Genomic DNA, 25,666 nt, shown 5'->3' with positions numbered 1-25,666 from the left:
GGTCAGACTAAGCAATGCCTCTGCTGCGCTTCCTTGAGCAGAGCCTGCACTGGCAGGTTGTCAGCATCTTCTTCCCTCCCTGCTGTCCTTTCAAAACATCCTCTTCAATATGATCCCTGTGCATTCTGCTCTCCCTTTTCAAACTCACTTTTGCTAACTGTTTTTCAGCCTGAGGACAGTGTGTACTTGGGCTTTGGCTGGTTTTGAGACCTTCTCGAGCTCTTTCCGCCCTACCCTGCTTGGAGCCACAGGGAGGCTGGCTAAAATTGGAAGATCATAGAAAATGGTACCCTGTTGCTCAGGAAAGGGGTGTCACTCTCTTAGAGGGCGGTGTCGTGATTTGTGAGCCTGTCGTTGAGCCTTTCCTGGTTCACCGTGTTTGCAAACAGCAGCTACAAGCCTCAGCTTTGAGTAGGGAAAGAAATTCACAGAGAACAGTTTGGGACATTACATTCACGTCCTTCTTTCTGAGGTTTGGGGAGATAGGTGAGTTAGCGTTTTCTTCTTCTTTGCCAGAAAAAAAAAATAATATTAGCATTAGAAAGAAAGCTATGGGTGACTCCTGAATCTAGAAGCTGGAACTTCAAAAATCTGCTAAATATCTTAACATCCGTGATAAAATCCTGCAAGTTAGCAAGACCTGTAGCACATGCATGGCCACACATCTCCCTGCCTTTGACGGCTGGGCTGAGGCTCAGGTGGGACTCCTACCCCTTGCCCCACCTCCCCTTGCCTTTCCTAAGCTGTACAAGTGCGGGGGATCCAACAGGATCAGAGCAGCCTATGTTTAACGCGAATACAAGACATTCATCAATAGCCTGATCCGCTAATTTCCATGTTGTGTGGTGGCAGTGAGTGACAGCTCTATAATCTCACTCACGGAAGTCATCATGTGGGTCATATTCTGTCTAGGAAACCACAGGTAATGTTTTGACATCCTTTGAATTATCCTAGTTTAAAAGCGTTTCAGAATTCCCTCTTGTTTCGTCTGTAATGTTACGGTCAAGGGAGTTGCAATAAAATGTCATCCCTCCCCAAAAATATTTTACCTGCAGATGAGAGCTGTTTTGGTTTCTGAGTGGGTGCAGAAAGTGGGGCAAGAACGGGAGTTCAGCAGGGGAGAGATTGCAGGAGCAGCTGTAGCGCACAGTTGTGTGGCAGCTGTTCGGAAAACAATGTCATAAAAGAAAAGGATGGCAAACCCTTGATAACCCCGCCGTCCAAGGCCAAACATCATTTCGCTCAAGCATTTATTAATTATTTCTCAACACGAAGCCTGCCATATTTGGTGCCTAACGATGATACTTCTCTGGCCCTGACCACTCTAGCAACACCAGCTCCCCTGCCCGCGGTGTGCTGAGCTGTGTGACCCCGCTGTATAACAGGGCAGAGCAGCTACTCCTGCTCTTCAGGGCACGTGGCATCCACGTGCTGAAGTCTTAGAGCTTCTTAGGTACTCAGTGAACACTAACTTCAGACGTGAAGTTCGTGAATCTTATAACTTTCTTCAGTCTTGGGTAAGGGAGGGTGTGTTCCCACGGCACAGTGACATGCAGGGCAGCAGCTCCAGGCTGCTGCGGGTATTCGGGGTGTTCTTGTGCAGGATACTTCTCTCCCATAAAGCTCTGGCTACAAGTGCAGACATAGGCTTCATCGCCTCTGTCAGTCCCACTGGCACCCACCTGCAGCTGTGGGGTTGGGACACCTCTGAAAATCAGGCCAGCAAGGAATGAACTCCAAATAATTCATGCTAGCTTGAGGGTGAAGCCTGCCTATGCTTCTGCCATCAGGGGTGAGAGATTTAGGAGGCAAGACTGAGTCAGAAAGCCCTGTGGTCCATGCTGCCTGGCTTCCTGGCTTTCAACAGCCCCCCCAAGCGATGTACTGTTGTTGGGGGAGGATGGGGGAGTGGTGCTCTGCAGTTTCCTCTTCTGAGCCCAGCTGCAGCCAGCAGTGCAAGGATGCTGAGGGAGCAAGCAGAGGACAGCATGAGCTTATTGACTGAGCACACAGGAGGGGAGGGAGCCCTTTTTCCTCATCCCTCCTCAGTGGAGAATTTCTGACTTTTAATTCTCAGATGTGCCATGTCAAATACAAAAGCAGTCCTCTGAGCAGGGACTGAAACAGACCTTCTCCCTTCTGCTCTCTGTCCCGGTCTCAGGTTCATCTCCTGCCTCATTCTTTGCAAGCTTTTGTTTTATTTGTCTTGGCAGACCCATGCTCAGCACATTTCATTTTTCAGTCCTTCCTTCACATTTCAGTCCTTCCTGCTGTGGTTACTGATCCAGCCCTTCAGCATGCTTATTGGTTCCTCCTGAATCCACTTGGATGTGGCTCTGCTCTGGAGAGGTCAGACGCCTGAAGTTGCTCCCCTTTCTCTGGAGTCTCCCACCAACCATTGAGATGCTGCTTAGTGAGACACAAGTATAGCTTTAAGCTTGTGAATTTGCCAGGGAGGCGCAGGTAGGCGCAGGTTCAAGTTACATAGAGCACCAGGTCTGTGAAGGAGCCTCTCCTTGTGCTGTGATGCTCCTACGTCATCATTATGAATTGATGCCACTGGTGTCTTTTGCTAGAAACTGATTATTTTTAACCTGCACGTGGGATCTGACAGCTCTGCTCCCAGGATATATGTGCCTTGGACCAGCCCTGAGTAGTTGCTGAGGAATGGCTCTTCTCTCTGGGCAGATGTGCGGGGCCACCGCTTTGCTGTGGGAGCTCACCAGTTTTCAGAGCCTGGCCAGTCTAGCCAGTCTGTGTGAAGAGCATCGTCTTGCACCACTGTAATGAGAACTTCAGCTGATCATCTTAAGAAGGATGTTCTTGGTTGTTAACAGATGACAATTTATACTCAGGAGCTTTGCTTTCCACCCTTTTAAATAGTCTTTCTGTTCTCCTAGGATCTCTCTCATGGTCTGTCCACTAACTCACTGATGTAAAAGGTGTCTAAAAACATATAGTACTCTTTATATGCAAGAATATCTCAATTTACTTATTCATTTTTGCTTAGGTAGGCAGTCTGTCAACATCTGGTTTTGCTTGGGAAGTGTTGTGTTTGGCCACCCCCTCTAACTCAGTTCTTCCAGAGACCAGACTGGCATACCAGGGCTGTGAATGTGACTGGGATGGCACTGGACCTGGTTGTTTCCAGTCACCTGGATTTCTGGAGCTGATGTAAATGCTTCTGGTAGTCTAAAGTTGTTTTCTCTTTCTAATGTCAGAGTCACTGGAGAGACCATGCTCTAAAATGTCAGATTATTTGTACTTTCTTTTGGGGATAACGGGTCAGTGACTTCATCTGAAGTTCAGCTCAGACCATTGCTCTTAAATGTTGGTCCTTCTCGATGTCACGTCAGTGCATTCCTTAGTTTACATTTCATGCAAATATGATTTGAAATGTTCTTGATGATCTTAGACAAAGCTATGATACCTTTCCTCAACTTTGCTGTTATTTCAGGTAGTCCACAGAGACAGGGTGATTGATGGTAAATGTACGCTGAGGTCCAGCTGACCTGTTACAAGAAGGGTGGGTCAAGAAAATGCAGAAGAGCCAGAGGTGACGGTGTTCCCCTTTAGAGGATATGTCACTGGTGTGGAAGGCTGGGTGGGATCTTCCGCTCCATCAAAGCCAATTCACTATTTTCTTCAAAGTACCACATTCTCAGTATCTTCCATATCCACCAACACAGAACTAAATTGAAGCCTTTTGGTCCTCCTCTACTATCGTGAGGGTTTCTTCTCTCGGATTAGGTTGTTTATAACTAGCTCATAAGTTAAAAATGCTGATTTCATTTGTCTCCTCTGCTGAATTGCTTGCGCCTGGATGTGATCTGATCAGTGACAACCGTTTATTTATACATATGTTTATTTTTAAAAACCAGTACCTTACATCACCCATTTATTATTTCCTGTAAGGCCGTGCAAGTCTCAGTTGCAGCAAAGCTTACAAGCATCTTAGCAGAGACCTTGTGTCCCTTGTTGCAAGTGCTTTTCAATTCTCTCTTTCTCTTTCTCATTTAGTTTTTCTTCCCAGTCTCTCGTAAATGTCTTTCAGCCACGGGCTTCCCTGGTATTGTTGTGATTATCAGGAATGGCTGAACTCCCCTTCAGGCATGAGGGCTCCCGTGGCTCTGGAAGCTGTGGGTCTGCTCCTGCCGACATACAGAAATTATTTTGCCAGCATTAGAGAAATTGCTTTGGCTTTGTTCATTAATGCTGCTATCAAGTCTTAACATCTTTTTCAGAGATTGCCATGTTGCCTTGTCTCTGTTCTCCGGTATCTGTTTTAAGTAGTCAGTCATTTGCCTTGAATATCTTCTCCCTGGTTTTTGAAGTTACTCCCTTCAGAAATTGTTTTAAGTACACTTTGTCTGCCTCTTTCTCAGAGAGTTGTGTCTCACATTTGCTTTCCCTCTGGAGAGAAATTTCTGGTGTGTCACAGGACCTGACTTTCGTTGCTGTTATTTCACTGGCCGCTCGGACTGCAGCTGGCCTTAGTTGGCAGATTTCGGTGATGTTCTGCCTCGTGTGGAGCAGAGCTGAGGGGGGACGGGGGACATTTATTACCATCTGTCATGGCCTGGGAGTATTTATACCTCTAAAAGGTGATAGATGTCCCAATTTCTCCAAACATTTTCCACTGAAAAATTTATTTTTGTGGGGCATCAAATGTCCTTCCCTTCCCTTGCATAAGGATGACAAAAAGGAGGCCCCATAACATTGACCTGTGGTGCTCTGCTAGTCTGAGTGATGGTTTTACATCCAGATGCTCTGTTCCAATCTAATGCAGAAACTGAGCTGGGGCTTCTTTGTCCAAAACTTTCTGGTTTTATTTTTTTCCAGCTCTTTGCAAACAACCTGCCTAGGGTTGGCCTGGTGTGTGCTTGATTCACTGACTCGCTGCAGCTCTGTCTTCATGTGGGTACCAGCCTGACTACATGGGGTAGCCTGTCATCATACAGCTCATTTCTGAGGTTCACATTTGAAATAGAGAGGATGGGCAACATGCTTTCCTTCGCGGTCTTTCCATATCTCCTAGTTGGTGAGCCTTGCTGTAGTGCCTGGTAGGGCAGTTGCTCCTCCTTCATTTTAGTTAATTTACTGTGCTACACTGCTTCCTCCTGTATTTTTCCAGGATTTGGCAGCCTTTAGGACACACAGTTAAGACATTCCAACCCGTGCACAGAGCTGGTCCTCCAAGTTCACCTGTGGATAACGCCCTTCTCTCGCCACTTCCATAAGTTTCTTGGTGTTTTGGTTAAGCAAGAACATCAGAACCTAAGAGCTGTTGTAACAGCGATCAATAATAACAATTGTGTTCTTTCTGATAGTCGCCAGGAGCCCCAGGCAAGAACTAACATTTGGCAATATAAGCACAGAGCAAAAATTCACTCCCAAGTAAACCACCTTCCCTTCACTCATTATCAGCCATCATCTTGCAGCTCTCTGGCAGCTCCTCAGATGCAGCTCTTTTTATCTATGGTCTTTCCCCTTCACACTGATTAGCTGGAAGGCTGATCATTTTCCCCAGAAGTAGCTGCATTTTTCTAGCCTGTATCAATCTGCCATTTTTTTCCACAACCCTCCCTGTCATTTATCTATCCCCACTAATGCTGAAAGCTTCTCCAGCTCAGTAGCTCAGTAGGGGCAAATTTAGTTAGCCTGCTATTTTCTCCCATTCTCATCTAGGTCATTAATGTGAGTGCCTAATGAGTCTCGGTCTAATAGTGGTCCCAATGGCCTATCACAGCACACATCCTCCTCTTGATATATCAGCCAGTTAACATTAAGCTTCAACTGGCATCTTTCAGCCAGTAGTAGTCATTCCTCCAATCCAGCATGAATTGGTGTCTCATGTAATGTGTCAGGAGTGGTTGATGCTATAGTGTGTGTTGTCCATCTGCCTGTCTTGCACAGCCAGCTGGAGATGAAGGTACAGGTCTGTGCCTCAGGTCAGGCGTTGGGGCATACAACAACCAGGACTCACCACATCGGGCTTATGGGTGAAACCCATACACCAAAGGGCACCCCTGCAAGCCTCTCCATACTCAGCTGGCTAAGCAAACCCCTGGATGCTGAGGCCCATCAACGCCGGGAGATGGAAGTGTGCACCCTCACGCTTGTAGGTGGCAGGAAAATTTATGTGCCATTGCCTTCACAGGCAGCTGAGATGAGTTTGAGAACTTCTGTGGCGGTTGCATTTTAGGTGCTGAGAGCTCCTGGGGAGGTTTGCCACTGCGAGAGCTACCCTTGTCCCAGCAGCCGGCCACTGTTGCTGTTTCACTCACCTTGCTGCTCTCCAGCCAGCTGGAGACTAGGGGATGCTGCGCTGTGGGAACCGGCCAGAGACCTGGGGAAGATGAACAGGAGGGCATTGAACTTGTTTGATTTCAGTTCAGGCAACGATTTGGAATAAACCCAGGCATCGTGCTCCCCCACCCCCTACCACGTCATAGGAAACCCCAGACAGACCTTCCAAATCTAGGATTAGCCGGGTCCGATAATAGCCTCTGGGCACCAGCAGCTAACATGAGGGCTGAGAGGCATGTGTCACCTTCAGCAGGCTTTAAACATGTAAGAGGAAAAGAGAAAGAAATAGCTGCTGGATTTTAACATTAAAAAAATGTCAAACCATACATTTGGGAATGGAAAAAACTTAAGGTGACCTCTAGACTGCTGGGAAAAGAGCTGGACTATCTTTATAGTGAAGGGGATTTAGAGATTCAGAAAGCATTATTTTAAGGATGAGGGACACATGGTGGCTTCAGCAAAGGATGCTATCACCTGGGAAGAATAAAGATCCAGAAGGTGTTTTATCAATGCGAGACCTATGTGAAGCCACCAGCTGAACCCAGCAGCGCACGCAGCTGGAGACACACAGAGTGTGGATGGCGCTGGGGCAGGACACGGACCTCCCCGGCAGCCAGACCCTGCAGAAGTACAGAGGTGAGGGAAGCGCAAGGCTTTGCTCAGAGCAGAGGAAGGCTTAGGTTTGTGGCAGTGTGAAGAAGGAAGGCTACTCTGTGGTGATGACTAGGAGAGGAGTGCAGGCAGGAGACACTGCATATACACATCAGCAGAGACCAGGATAAAAGTGGTGCAAGGTCAAGAAGCGATTGCCCTCCTTTGGAAACAGCACAAGCTTGGTCCTTGAAGTACGGGGAAGACACCCTTCCTTGAGGTGACATTTTATCAGTCGGTGCAGGATTTGTCTACAATTTCCTTTGTTGTCAGCCCGATTTGCTCCGTCTGCTTTCCCCAGTTGTTCGGTGTGTCGGGCTGCTACTACTCGTTACGCAGTGCTACTGTATGGTGCTGACCAAGTTATCCAACAAGGGAAGCTGTTTTGGACTTTTTCCTCAGCAAAAGGTGGGGGTGAAGGGGCTGTCACCCCAAATAACATCTTAGAAGCAAAATCGCAAGGCAGAGACCAAGGGTGGCAAAGCAGAAACGGCAGCATCTAAATCCTGGGTGGAAGCAGGTTTTCCTGAGGACGAAAGTAGTAACGCAGGAGCTTTTGGCTCTCTGTAATCAGGGTGAGATTGTCTGAGTTTGCTTAATGCTACGTCGCTGAAAAAAAACCCTAGGGGAGGGAAGGCAGGAACAGAGGCACCAGAAGAAGAGGACAATCCAAAATTCCCAGCTTTACTCTGAAGTATTTGTGGTTTCCCTGTGCGAGGTCCCCGCTGAAGGGGGTTTGCTAGGGTGGGGTGAGATGGTTTGCTGGGCAGTTTTTGTGGAGTTCTGGTTTTGGGAGGTGAGAGTACTGAAGAGGTTTGTATGCCAAGGCTGGCACAAAGCACACTTTTTTGAAATGTATTGTCTGGATGGTGCCTGCTAGAACCGGCAGGGTTTGCTTTCCGTGTCCTCGCTCCTGTCAGACGTTGCACAAGCTATTTCCCCAGAGAAAGGAGAGTTTGCTTCCACTTTGGCAGGGAAAAAAGAGCAGGAGAAAATGAGGACTTATTTTTTTGTCTTCAAATCCACAAGATTTACTCTTCTTTTTCCTTGCCTTGCATCAAGTGTGAGAAATCCCAAAGAAAGTACTAGTGAATATGCTGGGATGAGCTTTCTCCAGGCTGTAAGAAATGGGATATTCTAGTTGTAAATGTATATAATTCCTATCAGGTGCCATTTTGGTGTCTGATGTCATTGCTCTTAACCTCAGGGGTATCCTGCAGGCTTGAGCTTCACAGGTGCATTGTTGTGATTCTGAAGTAATTTCTACTCATAATTTGACCAATTTCTTCTGTTTTTCACTTCAGTTAATTCCTTTGATGACATGATTCATATTTCCCCCAAACCAGCAGTTGGTCCTTGGTCTCCCTCCCAGTGCTGAAGGAGGTGAATTAAACAAATAAAGATGGCAAATGAAGTGGAAAAAAAGTTCGCTTTGTATCGTGAAATATTAATAGTCACTTAGTATTAGTGGAAATTAGTCCTGCTGCACTAAAACTGCTCTGCATGGCGTGACTGAATTGCAGGGTGTGAAGTCTGTGTCCCCATGGAGATTTGCAGGTCCTGGCTATAGGATGAGGATTGCCTTCAATAAGCTTCATGGTTTGGTTCTTTTAATTAAGTGATGTGCTTCAGGGGATGAAGCAAAATGTATTGCTACAGCATCCCTTTCTCAGACAGGGCCACAGTGGGAGAGCAACGTGTGCCTTGCCCACTGTGGAAGAGTAAGGAAAGGGTATTGGTTTGACAGGGGTGTGGTGGAGTGACACGAACGCCCCAGTCCTAGAGAAAAACAAGTCTCATGGAGTCAGTGCTAAGAAAATGTTTTATTTTCTCTAGAATGGTCCTGAGTGCTTAAGGAGCTTGCCCATGGGGGCTGTGAAGTAGCATCTCCAGAGCGGGGTGCCCAGCTGAGGTGAGATGCCATCCATCAGGAGTGGTTTACGGAGAGTGGCAGTAATCCGGCCATGGAGGGATGCGCGAGCCTGTTCCTAAGGAGTGGGTATGGGAGTGCTGTCAAAATTAGCTGACAACTTCCCAGTTCTAATTTCTCATAAATATCCGAAAACCAGGGGAATCCTAGAGGCAGGGAAGGCCAGTGCCCACCGCTGGTTTAAAGCAGTGAGTGGGAAAGCCCAGGAGGCAAGGAGAGGCTGGTCGGTTCGATCTCATTGCTGTGGAATAAGGAGGAAATGTTAACATAGCTAAAGATCAAAGGCATAGAAATATCATTAATTTCAACTGGTAGATTTCCCAGAAAGTATTCCTAAACCTAGTCAAGTCCTCAATTTTTTCTGATATTGTTTTTAAATATATTGCTGTCGCTATTATTTATTAATAATATTGCCACAGTGCCAGGAAGCCCCAGGCATGGACTAATGTCCTGGTATATTAGATGTGGACAAAAAAACCCCAGTCTCTGATCATTTATCTGGATTTTCATAATATATTTAGACTTATGTCAGGCACTTGATTTACTTGGTCGAAAATATAGTCTCTATTGAATCAATGGACAGTTATTAAATGGATTAAGAAACAGGCAGCTAAAAGCTCTCAAAATGTGATTGTTGTTGGAGGATCATTGCCGAACAAGCTGCTTGCATGGTAGCTTTGCAGGATTCGGCTTTCACCCTGGTGTATTTCACTATTTTCATGAATGATCCAGGAAATATATATAAATTAGTTGCCTGTAAAGTTTGCAGCTGACTCAAATTTTGCCATGATAAATAATGATGAAGGCAAGTCTCTAATGCAGAGCAATTGCAATTGCTTGGTAGACTGGCAACAGCGAAACAACATGAATTTTAATACAGCTAAATGCTCGGTCATCCATCTCTGAGCGCAGAATGTAGGCCACTTTGTCAGGCTGGGAGACTGCCTGCTCGAGGGCAGCGACTCTAAAATTGATTTAAGGGCCATATTGGATAACAGGTGCTTATGAACATTTAATGCCCTGTAGTGGTGAAACGGATGAACATGATATCTGGATAAAGAGGGGAAGGCGAAGTCTGCATAGGGAGTTTTTATCCACCTTGTTTAAAAAGCAGGAAGGTGCTGTAATCTACGGTAGCTGTAATGAGACCCAAAGGCTGGAAGTTGAACCGAGGGCTTTCGGCATGGAAATCTGGTGCAAATTCCTGGTGGCATACTGTGGGGTCTCTGAACTCTGAACTCTGCTGTAAGAGATTTGGGCAGCTCAGCCAGGCACCGGGGGCCGCTGCCTTCAGTGAGGGTCAAGCCTTGCCTCAGTGCAGGCTGAGATCCTTTCCCCATTGCTGCCTTCCCAGTTTCCACGCAAACAGAAAGGTGTATCATTAGCATCCTATTGTGTTCTTGTTTAGCTCGGCTTCACAGAGTCTGCACATCTCAGAGAAACACGTTGATGGAGTTATGGGCGTCGTGTTCCTTATCTGGTGAGAGTGGATGAGAGAGCTGCAGAAGGGCGGGCAAGCACGTCTAATGCTGAAACGGCAAAGGAGACAAAGCTGACACCCATTCAACAGTAGCGGTTGAATCTGCACACTTATTAAAAATCAGTCCCAGCTTTTATCTGGGAATGAAAGAACGAGCCGTGTGAACGTGTCAGGGATGTGTGCCAGGGAGCTGGGAGGGATGCCAAGAGAGACAGAGGAAAGGAGGCAGAGGAGGGTGTACGGCTAGGCTGGGCTTCTGTCCCACCATGTGGATGGAGCGGCCAGGTGTCCAGGGGAGCGCTGAGAAATGCCCTGTGTCTGCACCACAGAGCTTGTTGTAAGGCAGCCGCATGGTAGAGACCTTACATTTTGTTGCGTGGCTCTGCTACTCCACCGCCCAAGGTGACAGCTCACGGGGTGCTGTGGAGGGCTTGGGTCGGTCGTCCAGGCTCATAAAGGAGAGCATCAAGTTGTGAGCAGGGTAGAGAAATATGACCCTCAGTCAACCATGTCTGATCTCATCTTTTCATTTCTAGCTGGTCTTTGAAAAAGTGGTTGCGTCTAAAATTGAAGTTAAAATGCTTTCCCTCTCCCCACCTTACTTGTGTTGCCTGGCACATTAGCTCCCAAGCTATTTCTGCAGCTGCAAGTGTTGTCTGTGTCCATGCAGACAACCAAACTGAGGTCATGGGAAATTTTGGGAGCAGCTTTTCCTTCCAGGCTCTTTCCTAGAATTCATTTCTCCACTCCACATTATCTGCAGATGCTGGGTCTGTAAGCAAAAGCTGAGATAAGTGTCATTTTAGAGGAAAACCGAGAAAAATGCTGCCTGGTGCAATGGGGCACTTCCAGTGCTGAAGATGTGGGGGTGGGATTTGCAGCTGCCGGGTGGGGTGCAGTCCCAGATGGCTGGGGGAGAGCAGGTGTAAATGCCATCTGGAGCTTTACCTCTCCTTTCTGTGAGTCACTCGCACACAGTGCTTTCACCAGTGCCAGGTTTGGATACGCAGGAAACTCTGCTTCTTAGTAATAATGTTTTGAAGCATTCCTGAGATACTCTGGGCTCCACGGGAGATCTAAGTCATCTCAGGAACCAGAGTTTACTTCCTTTGGACACCTGTTTATCCCTGATTTTTTAAAAATACGGCACAGATAATACTAAACTGTGTAGGAGCTAGATGTGATTCACAATACGTATTTTCTCACTTCATTCTTCACAGTGTGAGGGTTGAATGGTGACAATATCATATATGACCCTGTTCATGCAATATGCTGGATGTGTCCTATCCAGATAAGGTAGAAATGAGGGTCATGACCGCGTATGATGCCCTCACCCACTGTGCTGGGGACTGGCCACAGCTTGTTTTGGTCTGCTTTCTTAGGCAGCCTGGGATCTGCTGGGATTTACTGGGCTGGGTATGGATTTTAGTCATATGACACTTTGCAGAAGGCAGTGTGGCAGGGACAGCTATCATGATACATGCCATTGGTGGCCGTGACTTGGAGGAAAGGCTTCTGCAGGTGTCTGTCTACCCTTGTTCTGCTGGCTGCCCTGCAGCAAGCCTGCAGCCTTCCCAATCCCCTTCCTTTTCCCTTCTCCGTGCTAATTTCTCCCAGGGGTGCCATAGGTGCTCCAAACGCTCCTTCCAGGCCATGTGCTTTCACCTTCCCTTCGGGCACTAGGCATTTTCTGCCCAGACCTCTTGCCTCTCATCTGACATCCACATCAGATGTTTGCCCTGGACTTCTGCCTTTGTCACAGACAGTCCCCTGCATTGGATATCTGCGTGGCATTTTTGCCTCTCCTCCAGCTATTGCCGTAGTATTTGGTAAATGGCACGGTATCATGTCAGACTCGCTGCTCGGAGCCAGATCCCTACAAATACCATGTGCTCTAGTGGGTATAGAGGCTGGTGCTGGGGTTACCCTGGGGGAAGCCATGGTACAGGGAACTTTGCGGCGTCCCGCTGGTGGGGGGCACACTAGATTGGGCCAGGTGCAAGGCAAAACCAAGACTTTGTGTTATGTCTTCAAGAGAGCTGAACATGGGCATGGTATTCCAGTGTTAAGCAACATGATCACATCCTGAAAGGGGACAGACTTCTGCATATAGTGGGGAAACCAGCTTGTTTCTGAGGAAGAAAAAGGGAATACTGGGAGAGCTTGGATGGGCCAGCAGCATCTGGGACCTACACTATCTGCATGGAAAGGACCAGGGTTGAACCGTTTCAGGTCCGAGACTAAATGCTATAAACCCACATAAGAGGCCTTTTCTACAGTTCTCCATGTTTTTACTTTGAGGTCATAAGCTTTTCCCTTTAAAAGGTCATAAACTTTTCCCTTCCAGATATGGGATAGATAGTTGGCAATAAGACAGATGGAAAACATGCAGATTTATTACATCTTACATGAGAACAGCTGAAAATTCTGCCTCTGCTGATAGAATTGGCAGAGATTTAGTCCCACCAGGTGAGGTGGCAGACCACAGAGCTGGCAAGAGTGCTGACTGAAGCATGGCCTAGGATATCCATAGGGTTTTCCTATGCCTGTCCATAGGAAGCACTGATAACTAGGTCAGCTTTTTAATGCCTAAGAGAATAACCTCATATCGAAGACATAAGCAAAGTTTACTCCTCTTTTTATGTAAACCATTTTAAGAAGCCTCTTTAACTTGTGTTGGTCGGTAGGGATTACCGAGTATCCTTATTTTTGTGAACTACTGCTGCAGCTTGGCTGCTGGGTCAGGAAGATGTCGCTGCTACAACCAGCTTACATTTTAAGATTTGGGCACAACAGTGAACTATGATAATATTTCTGCTTGAAGGATAGTGGATATTTGGGCACATGATTTGTTGCAGCAAGGGGTTTCACAGTAAAATTCATAACCACAGACTAGATGGCAGATGCAATTCAGCATTTATAAATACCAAGTAATGTACACTGGCAAACAGCCCAGACCCTTACCTAAACAAAGACAATGATGGGCTCTAAATGAGCTATTGACACTCAGCAAAGTGATCTTGGGGACTGTGGAGGGCTCTCTGAAAAGCTCAGCTTGATGCTGAACGATGGCAGGCAGAGTGCAGGAGCTCTAAGGGACAGAGCAGGACATTTAAACCTCTGCATAAGTCCATGCTGCAGTTGAATCCCGGGTACTGTTCTCCCATCCCAACAGTGAAGAGGACCTGAAAAAGATGCAGAGAAGTACAACAGAAATAGCTGGAGTAGCATTCCTACAATGACCTAGGGCTTGGAGAAAACCTGAGAGTGGAAAGAAGGTTTCATAGTCTGTTAAGGAGACAGGGAAATTCTGCCTCGGGCAGGCCCTGGGCCACTGTTTGCCTGGAGCTTGGGGAAGATGCCAAGGCAATGCTCATACCACTTAGTACTGCCTTTCCATATGCATCTGCTCCTGAACACTGTGGCGGACCAGCCCAAATGGGCCCTTAGGTGGCTCCAGTGCAGCTCTTCTCACATTCTTATGACGAGGGCTTTTCTCTTTCTCGTTTCCTGGCCTCACAGGGCATTACTAGACTATAATAATTTATATTAGTGTTATTGTTATACAGGGACCTAATGACTCCTATATTTAAATCCCTTGATATTTTCCCCTGTGTAGATGTCATGTGACCTTTTCTTTGAGGTTCTTTCACACCTCCATGGCTTGCAGCAAGACTTTGAAATTCAGCAGGAGGAAAACCCTCTGGCTAGAAAAGAGGTGTTTTTTTTTTTTTTTTTTTTCCTTTTTGTTTTTTTTTGCTCCTTATCAAATTTATATTCAAATTGGCTGAAATAGAAACTGTTAACTATCACCTTTTCCTTTCTCTCACTGATGGTGCTGAGGAAAGTGCTGGCAAACCACCAGAAGTATAACCCTGCCCAAATGTTGTTAGGCTAAACTGATGCTGCTGCCAAAATGCTGGGAGCGCTGGAGAGCCCCTGGCAGGGATGGGGAGCACCTCCAGCTGGGAGCTGCTTCGGCACATGCCCGTGAACGGATGGAGCTGCCCTGGTTAAGGTTTGTGCTGCACTCAGCTCACGTAATGAGTCATGTAGTGCAGCCCTAAGCAATGCTGAAGAATCAGCATTAAACCCCTCTGGAGATTTGTGAGGATGGATTCTAAGAATTGCACATGATATAACTTGCTTTTACCTTCTTCCCTTAAAAATATCCCTACAATATTAAGTCAAAAAATCACATTAAGGGAGTATGATTTAGGGGGAAAAGATGAACACCTACAAGTTAGGAAATGGCACATCTATTGCCTCCATCCCTTGCCTCGATGCATTACGGAAATGACCTTTCATTTCTAACCACGTATGGTATTTTTTCTGCTGAAATCCTGCCTTGTTCAGGGTAGAGTCTGGATATACCAAAGAGCAGGACTGAGGCTGTACTGCCGAAGGGAATGAAGAGCACGACGGTCCCAAAGGTTAATGGATCTGGATGCAGTCCCAGAGCATGTGGGATCAGAGTCTGTACCTATAGGGGTTAGGGGTGGAATTCAGGTACCTAAACATTGCTGCCTGCTGCCATTTATATCACACCCAGCTCCAGCTGCTGGAAGAGCAGAGGTCTACAGGAACTGTCTCAAATCTGCCAGCACTTGTATTGGTGCCTCAGACCCTCATGGGTGTCTGAAAGAGAATTAGCTGCCTACTTTTAGGCAGATGGGATTCGGCACAGGAACAAGACATAGGTGTTTGGCTGTGAAGTGGGACTCCGAGCTACAGCAACAGCCTGAGGAGGTAGAGCTGACCCAGTCAGCTGAGCCTGGAGAGCAATTCAGCAGCCCAGAGCAGGCACAGAGCTGTGGTCAGCTCGCTCGCTCCAGTGACAACACTGACTATTCGCCTTGACAGGGGTGCCTGACACCGTGACACCCCCATGGAGCTGCAGATATGCCACAGGCCCTGCAGCAGCCCAAAAACATTATGCTGCAGCTGGCTGAGGATGCTTGCGTGGCAGTGGGCACTTGTGTGCTGAGACCTGCTCGGTTCGTACCTGCTCTGGGTCCTCAGTGCCCCAGAGTTGCAACACTGCTTCTCCCAGGTGCTTGTGTAGTGGCAGAACATCACTCCTCTCCCCTCCTTCTCACCCTAAAGCCACTCCAGCTGCGCATCATGAACCAGCCTTCCTCTCTGCAGCAGAGGGAGGAGGCAGCAGAAGGGAGAGAAACTCCAGCCTGGGGTGAGACTCATCCAAACCAATTCTCCTTCCTCATTCATCTCTCAGTTCGCCTTTAACTTGAAATGCATAAAAGTGCTGCCCTCTTCCTTTTGGCACGCACACACTCACACACACAGACACACCTTTGGCCACAGGACAAAGCGGGAGCCACTGAAGCTGCTTTGTAGAGTGTCTTTCAAAGCCATGTGCTGAATTTCAAACAATATCAGTTCAGAACAGAGAATTAAGCAGCTATAGTGTCTCCGTACTATAAACAAAGGCAAAATGCTGTATGCATCAGCAAAGGGCTTTGTATTGTGAAGTACTCCCTTTATGCCCAACCAGGAGAGAATTCAAATGATTATTGACCCCCCACTGTAGGAAAGCCACATTATAATATCTCCAAATCAATAGAGACAAGTGCAGAGCCGCAGAGAAAGGCCATGGCTCTGCAAACTGCAGAAAATTGCATTTTGCTTTGGCCTCTTAAAAAGTTTGCAAAGCATCTATTAGAGGCCCCCGGAGCCTTTTTCTTTCTAATTGCCATGTTTGACAATGTGATCGCACAGGGGACTAGCGGAAAGACAGATAATGGACCCACTTTAATTGCTTCCCAGTTCCATGAGTCATAACACTTCTGAGATGGCAAAGGGGAAGTGCGGCAGTTTGACTGAAGGAGGTTTCTGGCTTTTAAGAAAGCTCTGGAGGAACAAATACTAAACTCAAAGCCAAAGTCTTGGAGGGACTGAAGGTTCCAAGTACTGGATTTTCTTTCATCTTTTGCTTTTGATTGGAACTATCCAGTTAGGTTTTAATAATATTCTGGAAGGGGTAGGAATGGCTTCTTGTCTAAGAGATGGGGGAATGGATGTCATGTCAAGACCCTTTTACTCAGGGGTGGCCACTAAGGTTGAATCCTGCAGGTGGAAGAGTCCAGCAGGTGGTGGAGGGTCCGGTGTCAATCAAGTGGTGGGAGCACACTGCATATGCAAAACTCTGGATGGATTTATCTGACAGCTTGAGGGAAGGACGCTGTAGTTCCCCACTGGGAGCTGGGCTTGGCACATACTTCTGGGAACGGACACACAGTGGACCTTCTGACCTCCCTCCTCCTTGTGACACCAGTGAATATGTCCCGTACTTCTGGCCTAAGGGCAGGGTGTATTTTTAATGGAAAAGGAAGGAGCCCACAGCCAGAGCTGAAGCCAGCACTCCAGGAAAACAAACGATAGCTTTTGCACATGCCAGCCAGGCTGCGGAGTAGCTGGAGTCTTTCTGCCCACCTGCTCTAGATTCTTGTTGTCATCTGCCCTCAATCAGGGCTTTGACCTTTCTGCTCAGGGCAGCACCCACAGGGACCCCTCAGCATCATGGACACTGGCTGCCTCCCAAGAGGAGCAGAAGCCTGTGACACTCACACTGTTCCTGGCAAGTTTTAAGCTGTGTCTGTGTGATCTTTGCCTGGCCGCTCTCTGACTGTCCTCATCCTTCACCTCTGCTTTGTGCCAAGGGAAATAAGTTGCAGCATGGTGTTCAGGACAGTGTACAGGGTCTGAGCACTGCCAGGATGTGTCCCAGCCTCTCTGGGGATGGACTGGTTTCCCTGGGTGCTGCCTTCACCTCAGCTAGACAAGCCCTTGGACATGGTGGTTGTGAAGCAGGGGAGGAGGTTTGGTTTTAGCAGCCTTCCTGTCCCAGATCCCTGCCTTGTACTCATCCCTGTCCTAAAGTAGTCACCTGGCACCTGGTCGGAAAAAGCAAGGTGATTATTTGCCTGGAATTGTACGGATGAATCTACCCTGGTGCAAGGTCTGGATGGCTCATGGCACTTGGTGGCCACGGTGGCCTGGGACACACTGAGCACAAGGCACAGCTACTGGTTGACCAGCAGTGATGGAGAAGCTCCTTGGAGAAGCAGGAGGAGGCCAAGGCATGGTCCGGGCCTGCAGCACCACCCTGACTTCCCAAGGCTGCCTGTGGACTGTGCCCACTCCTGCACTTGCTTCAGGCCCTGCGCTGGCTGGGGAACTACGATGACTGCTGGGTGCTGAGCTTTGTCATGGATCGGCTAGGACATGGCTGAGCTGCATGGCAGGAAACTAACTGGAAAAAAGCTTTGGGAGATGATTGACAGTAACTGTCTCTGGTAGAAGTTGTTAATCCAAGCAGCACAAGAACACCAGGTCACTAATTAGAGCACACAGGCTGTAATTAATTTCCCTACGCTGCTCCACTGGTTCAGTGCAGGATTTGCCCCTTCCCTTGCTGGGGGGAAGCTGTAGTGTTCCTCCAGCTGTGCACACACCCAGAGGCTGGGACAGGATCTTGCTCCCCAGCCCCATGGCAGCTCTGTCTATAGGAAAGGGCCGATGGTGCACGCTCAGGGCACACGCGATCAAGTGATCCAGAGGGTGCAGGAGCATGGCTGTTGGGAGGAGCGGCACGGGGCAGGGCGGTATTCATACGCATTGCTTGTTCTGCCAGCTGCTTCGTGTTCTCTCTGTCGCTCCCCGTGTAGACGTGTATTTATTATGCACTTGCCTCCCCTCGTTAGGAGCTGGAACAGGAGTGTTGTCATTGTGATTCCTCTCCCATAGGAATGGTTCTTTGCATTCACTCTGCTGTGAGCGTGTCACATAGTCATAAGGCCTGTGGGATGCATCTGGCTTGTGGTTGGATTTTCCCCAAGTAGGCTGTAGCCCCTGCAGTGTTGCCAAGGCAGGGAGGAGCAGCTGGGAAGAGCCATGGAGCCTGCAGCAGTGTGTGTAGTGCAAGCGCTGTTTTGCTGGGGTGGGTGATGTTGCGTAGCTGGGTGAATCCCATTGCTCCACTGCCACCACAGCCCCCATCATCTGAATCGCGAAACTGAACAAAGAGGCTCCAGAAAGTTGTATTTCTCTGGCTACCGGTTTTCATTATCAGCTGGAGAGGAATCGTGCTGGTCAGAGAGTTGCCAGCATTGTTTTAATTTCCCAAGAGTCTCCTCTTGGTGTGACATGTCTTCAGCAGGGGATTTCAGTTCTCTCGTGTTACTTTGCTCCATACAATGGGACGTGATATGTCAAAACATGTCAAGCCAGCCAGAATGTGTCATAATACTGCACTCAACACACTGCCTTCCAGGGATGCTCAGCAGCTAATAATATCAGGCTCAAATTATCTCTGCATGCTGAGCTGCTATTTTTACTCCCATGCGGACTATGATATATAGGAGTCTTCTGCCCATATTGGACTGTTGGATCACCAGAGATTTATTAGCTGCACACAGTGATTATTTGACTACAGTGAAACTCAGGCCTGGGATCCCAGCCTGTTATTGCAGAAAAGTGACTTTCCCGCCTTGGCTTCTACAATACCATTTTTATTGCTTCGGTAAACAGTTTGGTGAGATTTCCATATGATTTACTCCTTTATTGTTGGGGTTTGAAGTTGCTACTTCGTCACAGAGATGATGTGATTTCATTAGCCCCATGACTGCCGTTCAGGCTTTTCTGTGAGAGGCTTTTCTTCTGCCTCCAGGATTTGGCTCCATGGGAGCCAGCACGCCGCACCATGCATGCATGGCTGAAAGTAAGTGGGCTCTCTCCAGTCTCCCCAGTTTGCCCCAGTCTGCCTCATTGCCTCTTTCTGCCTGACTTTTTGAACTCTGCTGTTTTACCTTAAGGTGTAATGAGGCATCAATATGCCTGAAAAACATTGTCCATCTTTCAAGGAAGAAAAAAACCTCCCACAACAGCGAAGAGGGAAAGCTGCTGTTGTCCCGGGGCTGGGGATCCCCAGTGATGGGGAGGAACGTGTCTTTTTGCCAGAGGTGCTGTGATGAGCTGGGAAGGAGACACACATGTCTCTGCTCGGACATGGTATTTCACAAAGGGAGCCTCCTGCTGCTACAGATCCTGCCCATTCATTTTAGCTCCCGTATGTGGTTTAGAGGAAGCAGTCTAATTACTTGCTGCTAATTGCTGGTAAAGCGCTGCTAAAACTGTCTCTCCCCCCGCGTTCCCCGACATAGGTAGGAAACAGCAGGTCTCTCAGCTGGAGGTTCACGCTGACCCTCACTCCCAGGTACCCTTTCAGAAGATGACGTTGGCTGCACAGCCTCTGCCTATCCCTGTGCATCCTCCAGGCCTTTTCCCAGCAGCGCAGCTGGGGCTGGTGAATTTGGTGAATCAAAACGTTTTCTTGTGATTCCTGTGCAGCTCCTGAGGAAGCGGGTGGTCATTGCCATGAAAAAATATTCCTCACAGGGCCTCTTCAACCCTGGTGGGCTGCGTGCATGCTTGGGACACACAAAACCTACTTCGGCCCTGCAAACTTTGAGGAATCCCTGAATCAAGCATTGCACATGAATTCCTCCACAACAGTACCGCCCTCTGTGGAAAAACATGCTGTTTTCTTCTGTTCCTCGGTGGCTGCACAGATTAAAAGGGAAAAAGGGAAGAGAGGGAGGGAAGCAAGAATACGTGGCATAAAGGTTTGACCAAGAGAAGGAAAGGATGCTCTTGGCCCCGAGACCTCGATAGGCAGGTCTGACCTATAAGTTATGCTGGGAATCCCTCACAGTTATTTCTTCCAGGAAGATCAGATCAGTCAGAAATTATCCATGGAAAGTCACAAAAGCCACATCTCCATTTTTCATTTTGAGTGCAATCTGGGGACACCTGCTTGTTTTGGAGAGTTGTTCAATGATGCTGAAAAGCAAGGAGCTGCGGGCACTGCTGGAATGGGGCGCAGAGTTGCCGGTACAGCCCTGTGGCTGCAGGCATCAGCCATAGCTGGGCAGGTGCTTTCCCATAGGCTGAATTGTGCTAAATGCGCCTCTGGCAGAGACAAGTGGCCCCCCAGAAGACAGCCCCTTTGCTCAGAGGTAAGCTCTTCAGAATAGCGTTTATGTTAGATGTGCGTTCAGGACCCATGACACAAATACATAAAGATCAGTCTCTTTCGCCACCAAAGTGTGAAAGGCTGAGGAGGTGCTCAGACATTGTCGCTACAAATGTATATTGATTTTAGCTATTGTGTTGAGTGGTAGAGCATTTTTAATTCTGCATTTTAATTGTTTGGCTCCCCTGGCATATGTTGTTTGTGGTTAGTGGCAACACACTTAGAAGGGTGATTTGCAGGCTCATCTATTAGTTGCAAAGGAAAGTGCTCTCCCATGGCCCTGGCTAATTTGCATACTATTTTTGTTATCCTTTAGGAAGCAAACTGCTGATTTTGGTGCTTTGCTTGAACATCCAGTCAGAAGTAGAGTCTTGCCCCGGGGCGTGTGTATGCTACAGTGAACCGAAGATTACAATAAGTTGTCAGCAGCAAGGACTGACAGCAATCCCCACAGAGATACCCATCCAGAGCCAGCGCATCTTCTTGCACAACAACAGGATAACCCTTGTGAGGTCCACCAGCTTCACCTCCTGCCGCAACATGACGATTCTTTGGATTCACTCCAACAACATCAGCCTCATTGAGCCTGGGGCCTTCTATGGGCTCAACAAACTGGAGGAGTTAGATCTCAGCGACAACACGAACCTGAAATCTATCAACCCTGTCACTTTCCGGGGTCTTGTTCACCTCCACACCTTACACCTGGATCGCTGTGGGCTCCTGGAGCTCTCCACAGGGCTTTTTCGAGGGTTATTCTCCTTGCAATATCTCTACCTTCAGGATAATAACCTTCAGAACCTGCTGGATGACACCTTCATAGATCTCGCAAACCTCACCTACCTGTTTTTGCATGGTAACAAAATCAAGAGCTTGTCAGAGAACGTCTTTCGCGGACTAATCAACCTTGACCGGCTGCTTCTGCACCAGAACAGGGTCAGCCTGGTCCATCGACGGTCTTTTCATGACCTTGGGAAGGTGATGACCTTGTATCTGTTTAACAACAACCTGACTGTGCTCACGGGGGAAACCATGGCTCCCCTGGTGTCCCTCCAGTACCTGCGCTTGAATGGCAACCAGTGGATCTGTGACTGCCAGGCTCGGTCTCTCTGGAATTGGTTTAAGCAGTTTAAAGGATCGTCTTCAGAGCTAGAGTGCCATCTTCCCCCCCGCTTGGCAGGGAGAGACCTCAAAAGGCTGCAGAGCGCCGACTTGGAAGGATGCGTCGACTCCTTCAACCAGATACGAACAAGCGTTTTTAGCACTAAGACCAGATCTGGTAAACTGCCAACCGGGGTCCCCCCTCTTGGTTCCCGTGATGGCTCCCCAAAGTGCTGCCAGCCAGAAATGGATAAATCGTTTATTTATGAAGCTAAAGGCAAGTCAGGTCCTTCTTCCCACAGCAGCCGGCCATCCTCCAACAACCCTCTCAAGGATAAGGAGAACATGTCCAAAACCAAGTACGTTGAGACAGACCCTTCCAAAAATGGCAGCAACAAGCAGATAAATGATTCCCCCTTTGGGACCTTTCCCAGCATTGTAGACCCTCCATTGACCAAGTTGAAACCAGAGTTTCTAGAGCCTATTGAACCTTCCACAATCCCAACCAAAAAGAGGCAGGGCTGCTCTAAAAAGAACAAATCAAAGGCCCAGTGCCGCCTCACCCAGCAAGGAAAGAGCTCTACGTTACAGCTCAGCCTAAGCCTTTTGATCCCCTCCTTGGTGTGGAGCTTACTGTTATTCTGCTAAAATTAACTCTTTTCCTGGGTTGATGACACTTTAATACTAGACTTTTGCTGACCTCCATAAATGTTGCAAACAAAAGCAAAACTACCATCCACCCTGAGAAAGCTTTGTTACACAAAAGTTAACTGGATGCCTTTATTAAAAAAAAGTGACAAACAAACAAAAAAAAAAAAACCCAACAAAAAAGACAAACACCAAGATGTATATAATTTATTTGTCCTGAATCCTGTGAATTATACCTTTGGTCTTCGGAACTGCACTTGCCCACAAAGCAGCTTTTGCTACATCAGATGGTAAAGAAATATTGTTTATTTACAGGAAAAAAAAAAGTGTAAGAAATGCTCTGAAAAGAATGTCTAAAATCTGTTTGTAACTTGACATCACACTGACCAGTATTGCAGGTTCCCATTTGCAGAGGTAATGAATTTGATGCTGTTTTAATCCTATGTTTATGAATATTGCAGTTTTTCCGTATTCATTCCGTCACACCATGTTTACGGGCAGCATTTGTTAAAGAATGCTACCTTTTCCTTCACGAGATTGCAGTATATATAGATATGCATTTTATTTTACTTGTGTACAAGTATACAAAAAAAATATAAAATAAAGATTTCTTTTTCCTAAGTGGTTGTCATCTGCAAGGGGTGAAGTACGCTGACCAGCTAAAAAGGTGAAAAATTAAAAGGATGTTGAGTGATCCATGATCTGAAGGCAGGTTGAGTATTTAACACGACAGTAATAAATAAGACACACTCAGCGCGGTTATGCAGTCTTTAACTGGTGGCAGCAAAGGGTTTCCTTGCACGAAACAGGCTCTGCTAATGCTCCTGTTCCCTTCGAACTGTCCCACGCATTTGCCCGACATCATTCATATCTCAGGATGCTCAGAAGAGCAGGAAATATTAGCCTTGCCTCTTGGAGCTGAGGACTCCAGGTTGCAGGTAGGGGAATGGTAGTAAGCAATCCCAAGAAGTCGGGCAGGGCCGTTTTTCTTCTGATATGCACAGGCAACTAGGCTCAGCTCTATGATTAGTGAATCAAAGGGTAGTTCCATAGTGAAGCAGCACTCAGGCTTGGGTTTATGAAATAGAGTGTATCTTCCCAAACATGCAGCTCATCTTTGCAGCTCAGGCTGTCTTTGCTGAAGAGCTGGTGTCCATTCCTGGCTGTGCTACCAGTGCTTCATGGACACACTGTGCTAGTGACTTTACCTTCTGTGTGACCCCATCTTTGACCTCGGGATGCTATGAAAATAAAACCACTGATGTCGGGGTGCCCCTGTACCACACAGTGGGCCGTAAAGCACCTGCCTAGATATAGCCGTGTACTCCGTGTACTGCGGACAGCCCCCCCCATGCACTCTGCACGTACTCCAGGTTACAGCAGGGTTGTGCAGAGAGGTTGTCAGGAGGTTGCTTCTCCTAATCAAACTAGAGACTTTTCTTCCGTGCCCCTCTCTTCAGGAAGACTGTTGAGGTATTGAGATCTGCGTGCAAGACCAGCCTGTCACTTGCAGGTGGCAATGTAGTGTGGGTCAGAGAAGAGCAAGAGCTGTGCCAGGCGTGTACCAAGGTCCTGGGAACATGCACTAGAGGACTATGTGTGCAAATGAGGCTGAGGGTCTCCAGGCTGCACTGAGCACTGTTGTGATTCGCAGCACAACCACACGTGGAGGACGGCGGGACTATTGCAAGCCAGGAGTGAAGGATATCAGCAAGGCCATGACGTAGTGCCAGCCTTGGTCTAGGCTTGATGGGTCATGAGGAGGGAGCAGTGACCATGGGAAGAAAGAGGGGAGGATGCTTAGATGGCTCACATCCCAGAGAGACTGTGATGCTGCAAGTTGGGCAGCCAGGTGGGCAAGACCACCTTCAACACCTTCATGGGGTGTTGCTGGGTACTTTCTACCTCTGCCACAGCAAGTTTCCACCTGAGTGAATGACAGGGAGGTCAATGTCCAAACTGTTGCATTTTTGATCTGTCCTCCAAACCCATCACTGGGGCTTCCAAAAAGATGTGTCATAGGTCTGTAGTAGTGAAGAGCTCTTTCTTGGCACTGAGATGGTGACTGATCTGTCCACCAGCTATATTGCTGGGCAGGAGATGCTTGCTGTTCAACATGGTCCTGGGATCCCAGCAGATCGGCCTGCTGCCATCCTAGCTTCATGATCAGCATCAGCCTCTGCGGAGGAGCCAGGCATGTTTTGGTGCAAATACATTGTCCTGCCCAAAGGATGAAGCAAGAAGTCAGTGCCCTGTGCTGGGATTCCTAAGTGCCTTGGTATGCTGGACAGCCTTGACAATCCTGATGCCTGCATGCATGTCCAGTTTGTGTGCATACTTATCCACACGCACAGGTGAGCAATCAGCACATTACCAACTGCTTTCTGCCATACTTGCTAGGGTTTGTCCCCTTCATGCCAGTGCTGAAGGATTTTCCGAGGTCCTGCATGCCCAAGCAGACCCTGTCCTCTCCTACTCATCCAAAAGCATCTTTCAAACTCCTGAGGGATTCAGACCTACACCTGAAGCTGAAATATGGTAGCAGAGAGCAGCCAGGCTGGCTTGACCATGGGGTCAGCACAACTCCAAAGCCCATAGAAAAGCCAGAAGGAGAATTGCTGGATGCAGTGATGGGCTACTGTGGAAACTCTCATTTTGGTTATAGTCTCAGGGCACACCATGTGTCCCACTTGTACAGTAGTTAGTGAGTCTTGTGGTCAAAATGCTTGGACCAGCACCCACAGCTCTGTGGGAATGAGGAAACTAGACAAGCTGGCAAAAAACCAGGATGAAACTGAAAAAAAAAAAAAAAGAAAAAAAAGAGCAGCTGTGCATTGTGGCATTTCCCCACAGCAGCTAAATGGGCCCCAAACAGAGCTGAGATCTGGGCTTGTCCATGCCCAGTGCAGAATCACAGAGTTTGGCTTTGATGCTCCTTGTGGTTAACACAAAGCAGGCTAGCACAATTCTGAATGGACTAGAAGTTGCTTTATGCCAATCCAGTGACACTCTTCCTGCTTTCTAGAGCTTGACTCTGCTGTGCTTTCGGTGGCTCCTAGGACTATATATTGGCCACAAGCCCAGAAGAATCCCTTGTGCTAATTTCCTAGATTTCCTGCTGTCCAGATGCCAATTTCTGTGTTTACAGGCATTAGAAGGCCATTTGAATGACAAATTATTGAAGAAGGGGATGCAGTGGACAGCAGGAACACCTGTAGGAGGTTGGAAGAGGCAAAGTGTGAGTGCTGATATTGGTGAGGGTGGGGAGGGTTTGAGGACTTCAAAGGAAGGCAGTTTCGCTTTTGCTTTGTGCTTTGCCGGGGTTGGCACAAGTCTTCAGATATTTCTGGACCTATTTTACACTCAGACGTCACTGAGTTAAATGGGACTTGCCCAGCAGGGCTCAGGACCTTGTTGACTGTTCCCCATCTCATGATATTTTTTGTCTCTTCCTTTCCCACTGTGCAAGCTACAGTCAATTTTCTACTCACATCCT

At 47.7% G+C, this 25,666-nt stretch overlaps 1 protein-coding gene across 1 annotated transcript in view; it reads left to right on the top strand.

The window, feature by feature from the left end:
- RTN4R (reticulon 4 receptor) overlaps positions 1 to 22,791 on the top strand; it is a 79,168-nt gene extending 56,377 nt beyond the window's left edge. The window contains exon 2 of the mRNA XM_064466377.1: positions 20,741 to 22,791. Coding sequence (XP_064322447.1) covers positions 20,741 to 22,170 — 1,430 coding nt within the window. The 3' untranslated portion in view covers positions 22,171 to 22,791. The remainder of the gene's footprint in view (positions 1 to 20,740) is intronic.
- The last annotated feature ends 2,875 nt before the right edge of the window (positions 22,792 to 25,666 follow it).

The sequence above is a fragment of the Phalacrocorax carbo genome, chromosome 15 (assembly GCF_963921805.1).
Source record: "Phalacrocorax carbo chromosome 15, bPhaCar2.1, whole genome shotgun sequence".
Taxonomy (NCBI): domain Eukaryota; kingdom Metazoa; phylum Chordata; class Aves; order Suliformes; family Phalacrocoracidae; genus Phalacrocorax; species Phalacrocorax carbo.
Note: the sequence above shows the minus strand (reverse complement) of the source record. Positions and strands in the feature narration are given on the sequence as shown.